The sequence below is a fragment of the Stylophora pistillata genome, chromosome 5, assembly GCF_964205215.1.
Source record: "Stylophora pistillata chromosome 5, jaStyPist1.2, whole genome shotgun sequence".
In the NCBI taxonomy this organism is placed as follows: domain Eukaryota; kingdom Metazoa; phylum Cnidaria; class Anthozoa; order Scleractinia; family Pocilloporidae; genus Stylophora; species Stylophora pistillata.
In genome coordinates, this window is record NC_142523.1 from 26267768 (window position 1) to 26279537 (window position 11770).

At 40.8% G+C, this 11770-nt stretch overlaps 3 protein-coding genes across 9 annotated transcripts in view; 2 read left to right on the forward strand and 1 right to left on the reverse strand.

Annotated features, from left to right (window-relative positions):
- LOC148731099 (uncharacterized) overlaps positions 1–2354 on the forward strand; it is a 5256-nt gene extending 2902 nt beyond the window's left edge. Inside the window, exon 1 of the mRNA XM_088761891.1 lies at positions 1–2354. This exon is cut by the window's left edge and continues 2902 nt beyond it. Coding sequence (XP_088618017.1) covers positions 1–2354 — 2354 coding nt within the window.
- Positions 1–3355, reverse strand: part of LOC111346667 (target of rapamycin complex 2 subunit MAPKAP1-like) — a 27514-nt gene extending 24159 nt beyond the window's left edge. For 2 of the 4 annotated variants that reach the window (XM_088760036.1, XM_088760038.1), the window contains exon 1: positions 3131–3354. The gene's annotated coding sequence lies outside the window, so the exon portion shown is untranslated. Of the gene's footprint in view, positions 1–3130 lie in introns of all 4 variants that reach the window. The other 2 variants (XM_088760035.1, XM_088760037.1) reach the window with 2 other exon arrangements.
- Positions 3356–3369: 14 nt separating this feature from the next.
- On the forward strand, positions 3370–8677 carry LOC111319094 (methylglutaconyl-CoA hydratase, mitochondrial-like). Of its 4 annotated transcripts, none has more exons than XM_088760029.1 (7): positions 3370–3741; positions 3939–4101; positions 4678–4750; positions 5480–5716; positions 6750–6988; positions 7938–7985; positions 8274–8677. In XM_088760029.1, the coding sequence occupies exons 2-7, from the start codon at positions 4012–4014 to the stop codon at positions 8349–8351; spliced, it is 765 nt and encodes a 254-aa protein (XP_088616155.1). In that variant the 5' UTR covers positions 3370–3741; positions 3939–4011; the 3' UTR covers positions 8352–8677. The 4 variants fall into 4 exon arrangements, with proteins under 4 accessions (XP_088616155.1, XP_088616153.1, XP_088616156.1 ...); XM_088760027.1 differs by having other exon boundaries at positions 3372–3741; positions 5465–5716; positions 8274–8537; XM_088760028.1 differs by having other exon boundaries at positions 3373–3741; positions 4034–4101; positions 5465–5716; positions 8274–8537.
- Positions 8678–11770: the final 3093 nt, after the last annotated feature.

The window sequence follows — 11770 nt, forward strand, 5'->3', positions numbered from 1 at the left end:
CGTTGAAGGAAGCCAATGACAGCAAATGGACGAAGAGGAGGATGCTGTCTGCCATCAGTGGTATCGTTGACTTGTTGGGGATTTCAGCCCCAGTTATCATTACAGGAAAGGTCCTGTATAGCCAAGCGTGCTTGCGGAAACTGAGGTGGGATGAGGAACTGCCCGATGACCTCCAGAAACCTTGGAAGAAGTGGTTGAAGGGAATGGCAGAACGCCCCTGGATAAGCATTCCACGCAGTGTCGTAAACAATGGTGTAACAAAAATTGTTCTACATGGTTTTGCAGATGCAAGCAAGGTGGCCGTCTCAGCTGCTGTGTACACACTAGCCTTCCACGCCACCTCACCAGTTCAACAGAACCTGCTTGTAGCAAAGTCGAGGAGAGCACCAAGAGGCTTGTCAATTCCACGGTTGGAACTCATTGCAGCACACACGTTGAGTAGGCTGATAAACCATGTAAAGGAAGTCTTGAAAGATCAGCCAATTAAAGACTATCACTGCTGGGTTGACAGCACCACAGTTCTGTACTGGATTAAGGGTCAAGGGACCTGGTCTCAGTTCGTGCGGAACAGAACCAAGGCCATTCAAGAGAAAGGGTACATACAGTGGCATCATGTACCGACTGACGACAACCCCAGCGACCAAGGGAGCAGAGGAGTTGAGCCCAGAAAGATGGGTAACCTGTGGTTCGAAGGCCCAGAGTGGCTAAGCAGCCCAGACAAGTGGCCGCAACAACCTGAAATAGCAGGGACCTCTGAGACTGCAGGAGAGAGCGTAAAGCCAAAGTTAGAGAAACAACTGTTTGCAAAAGAAGAAGAACAGAATGAGACAACAGATCCACTTCTCCACAAGTATGCATCATATTGGAAGCTCCTGAGAGTAACTGCATTTGTGAAACGGTTTTTTGACAACTGTAGAAAGTCTGAGAAGGAGAGAGGACCATTAACGACGAAGGAATTTGAGGCTGCAGAGAAGTTTTGGATCCCTCAGGTACAAACGTCCCAATCATTAAAATCAGATGTGGGCTTGAGGAAGGATGGAGGAGGGATCTTCAGATGTGCAGGCAGAGTTCAACACTACAACCCAGTGTTTCTACCCCGCGATAGCAAGTTGGCAACTTTGATCGTTCGACATGTCCATGAGCAGACCTTACATGGGGGAGTCTCCGCAACCTTGTGCCGCATGAGAGAGAAGTTTTGGACGCCGAAACTGCGATCGCTGACAAAGAAAGTTATTCACAACTGTACAATTTGCCGACGTTACCGTAAGAAGCCACTGACCACCTCGTACACTTCGGACTCTCTGTTACCAGTCTTCAGAACTGAACTGTCAGATCCTTTCGCTGTCACAGGAGTAGATTTCGCTGGACGAATGTACTATAAGATTAAGAAGTCCACAACTGCGAAGGCTTACGTCGCTCTATTCACCTGTGTCAGCACTCGAGCAGTGCACCTAAAGCTTTGCCGTGATCTCACCGCCACTGAGTTTCAAAGAGCCCTGAAGGAGTCTGTTGCCAGAAGAGGATGCCCTCAGACCATGGTAAGCGACAACGGGAAAACATTTGTGACCACCGGGAGATGGCTATCCACCCTGAAGAAAGACCATGGCGTGGCTAACTACTTGGGAACATTGAACATTAAGTGGAAGTTCAATTTGGCCCGAGCCCCGTGGTGGGGAGGCTTCTTTGAGCGACTTGTTGGCATCATGAAGAGGAGCCTTTCGAAAGTGGTTGGCCGAAGATTTTTGTCCTACCCAGAGCTAGAAGAAGTATTGCTGGACATTGAAACTTTCATGAACAACAGACCACTGTCTTACCAAGGGGAAGAGTTTGAGCAGCCAGTGCTCACCCCAAACACCTTACTGAGAGGGAAACCGACACCCATTCTAGAGGAGAACCTTGAGAAGACTGGAGAAGATGATGCTACTAAACGGATGAGGTTCCTACAGAAAAGTAAAGAACAACTTCGAAAGAGGTTCATGAAAGAGTACGTCCACGCCCTTGATGAGAAACAACAGCGGTCCACAGGGGACATTGATAAGACACCAAACATAGGAGCGGTAGTGTTGCTGAAAGGCGATACGAAGGACAAGGCCCTGTGGAAGCTGGGACGAGTAGTAAGCAAAATTTCCGGCAAGGATGGGATAGTGCGTGGTTTGAAGCTGAAGCAAGGGAACGGTTATGTGGTGGAGCGACCTTTACAACTCGTGTGTGACCTAGAGATCGGGGGAGAAGATCCGCACTGGAAACCGAACCCACAAGGAGAACCATTCGTTCCAAGAGTGCAACCAAACAGAGTGTCCAAACAGATTGCTAGGGATTGGATTAGGAACATTACACAACAAGACGACATTTAAGCTGTACACTTAAATGGGGGGAGGGTGTTCAGAATGTTTTGTTTGCATTGCGTGACAGCTCATGACGAGTGTGACTTGGCGGCCTCGCCTTATTCAGATTAGTTTTACCACGTGCAGAACGTTTCGGTGACGTTCTTCGGTTTTGTTGTCGCAAAGAAAGCGAGTGAAGTTGTCAGCATTAAAACCAGAATTTCAGAGACATTGTGTGAGTTAATTTGGTCTCACAGAAAACGTTTTCCACATAAGTACAAATTGTCCATTTAAATCCAATGCACTCATACCACAGATTTGCTTTCTAACCTGAAAGGCTTCTTGGATTCCATAATCATAAAAAGTTTTTATTGCGATGCAAAATGACTCTCATGACCGCAGATGTGCCAAAATCATAAAACATGAACATAATCATAAGCAGGGGTCAATGCTTCGGAATGCGCACATTCGTTTGTGGGCAAGATTTCTAACATACTCTAATCGCTTCCTTCTCTTGTACAAATGTTTCTTCGTTATGAGACGCACTTGACTGTTGGCACCGCTAATTTAAGCTCAGTGGATTAGCGTCAAAGATCTAGACTTAAAGGAATCGAGATGGCCGCGTTGGACGGTGTCGATGAATGCTTGTTATGGTCCAGCTTCATTGATTTGGGTATTGGTACAGTATGATTATCTAGGTAGCTCTTATACTTCATAAGGTGGTATCCATCGGTTATAATAATGAGGGTAAAACACGTTTGTAATCACATTCAAAGTACTTGTGATTGCCTTGTGTTGTTTCTCACCTTTGCCGTGAACACAACTCAAGTCAGGGTTTCGAGTCTTTGTTTCCTCGACAGCTTTCGGCCACAAATCGTGCATTTGTAGTACGTTCGATTCTTCTCGACTATTTCTACATTGAGTGAGTTCATATCATTATTTATCTCATCTTCAATCCATTGATCTATTAAATGAAACCATCGTCAACAAGCCGAACCCTGCGCGTTCTCTTACTGGACTGCAATCGGGCAAGTCAGCAGATTCTCTTTACAAGCCAATAACAATTCCCAAAATATCCACGTGATCATGCCCGTGGGTTGTAGACAAAGAAACCTTCATTTGGCGCTCATCTTTGAATGTACTTTCCATCGGTTGATCGCTCGTGCGTAAGTTATTTCTTTTCTCGACTGTTTTGCAAATACGACATCTCTAAAGATGGGTTTTACCGTTGATCAATGGGAAAACGAGAATAGCGCGAGTGTTGTTAAGCGCCATGAAGTTGCAAGTTGTCAACGCCAGCAAGTTGTCAGCGCTAGTTGTCAGCGCCGTGAAGCTTAAAGAAGGGACAACAGTTATCGACTGGTCGGTACAAGGGTCGAGCGGCTATTTATAGAGCTAATGATTCTGAAAGTTTGTGGTGAGTACAAATTGCGATATTTGGTACGTGATCAAAACTGAGAATTCAGTTTCTGAATGGGATATACTAAAAAAAAGTTATTCACCTAAGTGTTGGTGAAATTAGTGGATATTTACCTACACCTCAGGTAATAATCATTTAATATTCTAATGGAAAGCTGTAGTCCTAAAGGCAATCTATTGTTTTATTTATCCAAGAACTGTCTGCAGGGGTTTGTGCAGAAATCTTGCCTGGTTCTATGATCAGTTGAACTGAAATATTTCCAGAAGGATGGTAAACTGTATTCTCACAGGAATTGCCTTGTTTGTGATGAACAGACCAGAAGCAAAAAATCCCATGACCCAGAATTTCTTAAGACTGGTGAGACCCCTTTCATTTTGTTATGCATATCAGTAAGGGGGTCAATTTCCACCCTACTTTTGCCAATTTCCAGGGGTCATCGACTTTTGCAGCTTTATACTTCTTGCCTGCCCCAGTCCTAATGGGTGCTCTAGGATCACCCCTTGTGAATCCCTCTGTTGCACTTATCACCTCCAGCTATTTCTTTCTTTTAGAATAATTTAAAGTGGCAATAAAACACCCTTCCCTTACTTTAAGATAGCTTCATCTGAACAGCAACAAAGGGGGTACAGGTGAATTGGAGACATTTATATGCCAGCCCTTTACAGAATCCTGGGTTTATGCAACTTTAGCAAATTCTCCATGAAACACAGGAAAATCCCTTATTGCTTTGATCATGTTTAATGTGTTACAACTTTCTCAAAAGTATGCACAAATCTGAATGGAGTCAGACATGATTGAGTGAAAATAATTTCGTCAAAGATTAGCTCTTCACCAGGGGGGTACACCAAGTACCTTATTTATAGCTGTTAACTTGATTTTGACAATAAGATTCTTGCAGAGAAGCATTCAAGAAGTTAGCTTCTTGTTATTTAGTTTACAGATGCCCTTGCCCGTGTGAAGTTTGGCAAGAATGTAAGAACTGTTATCATCAAAAGTGATGCACAAGGTAAAAATTTCAAAAGTGATACCTCAGGCCAAGTATCAGTAGTAGAAGTGGAACATAAATAAAATAGTCTTGGGAGCCCAGGTGGTTCTCTGAGTTGAGGAGATGTAGCCTAGCTGTAAACAGCAGCCTCTTCCCCTCCAAACATTGGAAAGGATTTGGATATATCAACAAAGTTGAAATGGTAAATTGGCCACCATAACAATTACAAAAAGCTGACGTTTTGAGCGTTAGCCCTTCGTTTGAGCAAATAGAGGAATTGTGGGTTGTGTGTGCTTTTTAAGGCAGAAAATGGAGCTGTGTTATTGGTGGGAACATGGCAACGAGAAAAACACGAATAAATTAGTGGAATGAAAAGCGTTCGTTGATCCCTGTGGGATTTAGAAAGAAGTTCCTGGAAGGAGTTCCTGGTGATTGTTGCATACTTAGATAGAAGGCAGCTGCAGGTAGGCTATCATGGTATCTTCCAAAAGAGATGCCAGGTCATCCCTGGCAACTCCAGCAGTTTGTCAAGTTTTCCTTGCAATTAATTTGTGAGCACTATTTATCCCCGTGATTGGAGAAAGACAGTGTTGGATAAAAACACAAGTAGACCAGTGGTTTGTCAACTAGTAGAATTCTAGACCTAAAAAAATTTCATGCATGTTTTTTTTTTGTAGTAGAACCCTTATTACAGTTAGGTATTACTCAAGTTTTCCTGTCTTTTGTCACTCCCAGGTATTTTTTGTGCAGGAGCTGATCTCAAAGAGAGAGCCAAAATGGCAGCGCATGAGGTTGGACCATTTGTATTCATGACTCGGGCAGCAATAATGGAACTACACAACCTACCAATGCTTACGATTGCTGCTTTAGATGGCCACGCCCTAGGTGGTGGGCTTGAAATGGCCCTGTCATGTGACTTAAGGATTGCTGCCAGTAACACTAAAGTAGGGCTGACAGAAACTCGTTTGGCTATAATTCCTGGGGCAGGTAGAGTTTTCATAACATTAACTTTGCTTGTTTTACTGCTACTTATCCATGGGAGCTGGGAATCTCATTGTCTCTGGATGGAATGGAAGGCCATCACAAACAACCTAACTCCTCTTCCCTTAGGCTATCACAAGCTGCCTCACCGCCATCCCCCCTCGTAAGCATTTGGTAGGCTACTCTTCACAACAATAGGCAGTGACAATTCAGAAGAGGCCCTTTCCTACAATTCAATTGATGTTATAATTGTGAGAATTTGGTGTCGCATCAACTTACTGGTAATCCACCAATGAATATTTTTATTTATTCTCATCACTTTACTGTTTGATTCTTTATTGATGGAGAAATGAGGAGAAATTCTCTCTTGGTCACTCGTGGGAGTTAAAGGTTGACGCTTTGACTCCCAAGATCAAATTAGCAATTCTCTCTTTTAAACACACTACATTTCCTTGGAAATCAGAGGGGAGAGTTTGGTGTTAGATCATGATCACACCCTCTGGCTGATAAGCCTGTCTTTTCTCATAACCTAGTGCAAGATGATAGCATATTGAACTCATGGGAAGAAGTTACACGATGATCACATCTGGGAGTTAAAGGGTTTAAATCCCTTTTTTCCAATTCATATAGAGTGCATCATTCATTAAGTCTTGTGTGCAAGTCAGCTATTGGTATTTCAGCCTTGACATCTGAGATGAATGATATCACAGAGCTTTTACAGGGTTCTCTTTAGAAGGTGTAATAAATGTATGATATGAACTGAGTAGGCAGCCTGTATGATTGTGTTGCAAGCGTGATGGTTGCAAAGCAACAGGTCCCTCAAGGAGAGGGGTTCTCTGGGCATGCTCCCCCTGAAAGATTTGAAATTTGAAACTCTCTAAGACAAGATTTTCAGCATTCTGGAAAGTAATGAGTAACTTTTTTTTACGTCAGACACTAATTGATGTTAGAATTAGTCCAAACACTTATCATCTTTGATCACACTTCACAAAGTTGGTGCAAAATGGTCTGACAGCCTGTCAGTTTCTGTTTTTATTAGGAGGTACTCAACGTCTACCAAGGCTATTAGGTATCTCAAAAGCCAAGGAAATGATTTTTACAGGCAAAATGATCAATGGTACAGAAGCCGAAGAAATAGGTTTGGCTGATTATGTTGCTGAACAAACTGAAACTGGTGATGCAGCATATCAAAGAGCACTTGTTTTAGCTGAAGAAATTCTTCCCCGAGGACCTGTTGCTGTGAGGATGGCCAAACTAGCAATTAACAAGGGAATCCAGGTAAGTCCTTTTTTTTTAACCTTTTGATCTGCAAGAGTGACTAGTGACTAATTTCTCCTTTAAATATCACCACTGAATCACACATTAACCTCTTCACTGCTTGCTGGACCTACTCAATGACATTCTCAACACGTCAAAAGTTAGAGAGTAACCATCAAATCTTTGGTACTGGAGAGGTAGATTGAACTGGCCAATGAAACTGGAAACAAGCTAGAATTCTGGAAAAATGTTATATCAGTTTGTGTTGGCACAGGATTTCTCATTGAGTGGCGGTTAACGTTAACGACGGGTTAAGGTCCTGGTCGTGAGAATGAAGGAAATGATCACAAACTAAATAAGTTCTTGATTGTTAACCAAATTCTCCTGGTCAGCACCTTAGGTAATGTATAGTGGACAGTATGGAGAATATGTGGATTGATCATGTTAGGGTTAAAAAGGTCACAACTAATGATCAATGAGTAGTTGTATGGTTTCCCTTATTTGATTCTCTTCTTTCATTTTTTTTAATTCTCAAATCTCATGATCACATCTGAGGTTTCTAAATACATACTAGACAAGTCTGACTAGTAAACAACAAAAAAAGGAAAAATAAAATCTATTCAAAGTAACCAGCATTTTTAGTATCATCATGACACCCTTTGCAAGGTAATTAAGTTGAACCCCTTAATCATTCAGTTAACAGTGACTTGAAGCTGTTTTCCCGTTACAATATTAGTGCTGAATCAAGTACCAAGGTCACGAGAATAAAAGAATTGATCACAAACAAGAGGAGCTCTTGACTGTTAAGCAAATCCTCCTTGATGGTAGTATAAGAAATGTGTGGAGAACAGTATGGAAAATATGCACGCTGATGTTAAACCATGGAATGCATTCAATACAGCAAGGTTTTGTTATAATGAAATGGTTTTGCTCCCAGAATATGTGATTTGTGTCTTCTTTCTTTCTGCAGGCTGACTTCACGTCAGCCATGTCATTTGAAGAAGGTTGTTATGCTCAGGTATGGGTGCAAATATTTTTTTACTGCAGTAATGTCGCAATCTAATTGGCTAATTTGCCATTGTTGATAAGAGAGTACACACAATGCTACTCATGTCAATGTGTCATATTCCAACATGCCATGCACTGCAAGACTCGTTTTATTTGACATTGATATTGTGGTGAGAAACACAGTTGTTTGGGTGGTCTGTACTGTTATTGTCAAACAAAACAATGTTTTCGTATTTAAATTGAAATTATGTAAAACAATGTTTTCATGAGTCAAAAGTTGTGAATTTTCTTCAATCAGGTTATAACTACCAAAGACAGACTTGAGGGTCTTAAAGCATTCAAAGAGAAAAGAACACCACAATACACAGGGGAGTGAACAGAATAACATGACAGAAAAGCATGGACATGATGAAGTAAATGTGCAACTGGAAAATAGAACAAAGACTCTGGTGAACTGTTTGACTCCCTAAGAGTGACCGGCATCTAATTTCTCCTTACAATATCACCCCTGAATCAAACATTAAGGTTAGGAGAATAAAGGAAATGATCACCAACTAAACAAGCTCTTGATTGTTAAACAAATTCTCCTTTTCAGCACCTTAAGAAATACATAGAAAACTGTATGGAGAATATGTATACTGATGTACACCCCCACCCCATCCCCCCCCCTTTACCAGCTTTTAATAAAAGGACCCTGTCAGATTTTTCTATGGAAATTATTATTAACTACTGTGTTATTTGTTGAAACTAAAGGAGAAATTATAAAATTGAATACTGTACTTCCTCAAAAAGTGCATAAGGGCTTATATTTAAACTGTTGGGTAAAAGAGGGGGAATTTATTGGAGGATGGGTGCTAATAGTCAAGGGGGGGGCACTAATTATTATTGTCCTGTACTGATTCTGCTGTAGGTTAAAACATAGGCATGCTATGCATGCAGGAGTTATTTGTTTGGATATGTGGGTTGAAATTGGACACTTAGTAATTGGTGCTGGTGTCTGAATAATTGATGGCAAAAATAGACTGCATTGGTACCACTCTTCCTGCAGTCCCCTCCACAGCCTCATTTTGAACTCGTCACAAAACGCTTTCTCTCCAACGTTGCGTGACGAGACCAAACAACAACCTCATTATAGCTCAAAGGCTATAATAATGCTTTCTGCCACCTCTTTTTCAGAGATAAAGTCGCAATTATCTAGAATCTGGATACTGTTGAAGTGTATAGGGTTAAGAATTAACAAGTTAGTTATTTGATAAAACTGTATGAGAAACTTAAGGGGCTGAATTTCTGCATACATGTAAAGCTATATCTGCATACATATAATTATAGCTATTTTACATATAGCTATTTCTGCATACATGTAAAGCTATATCATTTCAAAATTTTACGGTATGTAAGATTCGTGATTGTTAATTTTATTGACTGCTCCAAACCTCAACATGCAGCATGGTTATTGAAGAATCGATTTACGATAAAATTCAACAGCATATATCCCATTCGTAGAGTTTTCACATAGGCTTATTAAAGAAATGTATTAAAGAAAAGCCCTTTCATTGTCTAAAGCCTTGCTCATTCAAAAACAAAATGAATCCTGAAATCTTGGATCGCTTGCCAACGATTGTGTTCCAATTTCCTTTCGGGAACCAGCATATTGAGGCGATAAGTTTTCAAAAATAAACCGATTAAAACAAAGAAAGGGACCCAATTATCCTGAACATGAGTATTGAAATACTTCCAAACAGTATTATCTCGTTTGGATCGATTTACAAGTGCACAATTGTCGGAACTCTGAGACGTTCTGATCGCGACGGAAAAACCAGCAAAGTGACGTCCTAAACTTGTTTGGGAGAACGGCAACGCTAACACCGGAAGTCGAATGGTGTCGTGTCCAGACTATTCCGCTCGCTCTCCCGTTCTGAAATGACGTTCCCGTCCTCTTGCCAAATCTCTCTATCATAAATACAAGGGCTGGCGCGCTTCAATTAGGATGTGCGGACGTCCCAGGAATTAGACTTTCGTTTAATTGTAACTCTAAAAATAACTTTAGTGAAATTCACATATCCCTGCCACGCCCTCAGATTCGCTCTCTGTCCCAATTATTGGCTCTTGATTTAGAGAAAGATAAACCTGGAGTCAAAGTAATGTTTTCGAAAACAAAACTCGGGTGATGACTGCTCCTGCATGAGCTCAATACACGCTGGGGAGGGTCAAGTTCAAAGCTGAATATGAAGCAAGAAATATTAACACAACGAAATTAGTTGACACTTAAGTCAGACAAAATATATAAACTCGTGCATTGGCAGACAATATTCTCGTCAAAATGAAATAATCCGGGCGATATTTGGATCAATTAAATTTTCTTTCAAATATATTTTACTCATGTCCAGCCAGGAGAAGAAGTTTAGTCGTTTTCGGGCCGGGATACCTTGAGACCAGGCTTCTGTTCTAAATTGATTACAATTGTGAAGCCTTTGAGATATATATGACTTTCAATTCTTATGCAGATAAATCCCAAAATTAGAAAGTGTGAAGTTTGAGAACTCGGAAAGAGTCCGATTATATAATGCAGCTGACTGCAATAGCAACTCGTGGAGCGAGCTTACTGTGCGCCCGCAATACGTGCATGGGTGTTATTTGATGCTGTCCCGACCTGAAGAGACTTACTAAACCTGCACTGGGTTTGCTAGGCCAATAAGGCTATTTGGTTTTAACTGGATTCTCGACTTCGTTGATGAATCGATTCTAACATTATACCAATCATCCCACTTCACCAGGAAGCAAACTGAAATCTCTGAAACGCCGATTGAATGGTGCAGCAATACAATGAACTGACTAGAAAAAGTGGGCCGTCAGTGTTTGACATGGAATATTCAAACTTTTCTGCGAAAGACTGTGATGTAATTACGGTGGCTCTTCATGTTGCTTTGGGAACCAGCTCCTGTGAAACCATAAAGGGAACTGATAATGTTTCGTAAGGTGGTACTGAGTTGAATATTAATTTTTTTCTTTTCTTTTGGAGGAGATTAAAAGACAAATATTTTGGAAATATCAAAATACGAGAAAGTGGTGGACTGCTTTCTCTTCTCTTTTTCACCAAATTTTTATCGCCGGGTTGGGAAAAAAATAGGCACAATAAGGAGGATTTTAATCGGTTGGTTAGTCTATGGTAATGAGACGCAGGTTCAGTTACACCAAACTTTATCGCCACACTGTTTGTGTATTTTTCGTCAATAACCCAAAAGGGAAGCTTAAATTTAATAATTTCTTATTACAGCCAAGCGATAAGTAAGGATATCTAATAAAAGCTAAGGATATGTTCAAAGTTATAACCTTTCTGAAGTTGTTAGCGTCCATGAAAGATTTGTCAGGATTTGAGGCGTAAGTTTTGTTTTCAAAGCCTTGAAAACCATAAGAATGAAAATATCCTTACCGCTTAGTAATGCGTTTGAATGATTTATTGAACATTGTCTATGGTTCTGAAAAGATTAAGACTTCGGTAAGACCGGGCAATCTTTCTGTTGTCGGTTAACAGTCAGAAGCGATGAAACCAAGAAAGGAAATCAACATAAACTTAAGGTCTTAAATGCTCGGAAAATATCTTTATCTTTCAATGCTCAAATGAAAGCGTAAGGAGCAATATAATTGTTATAAATTTGAACCGCAGTACAGACAAGCATCAGTGAGCTGAGGCGACAAACTGCTAACTAACTAAAGGTAATTCAACTACACACGGAAAGATAATAGGGAGATTTTTCATATCCGGGTTGATGGTTTAGTCAATTAAGTGAAAGCTTG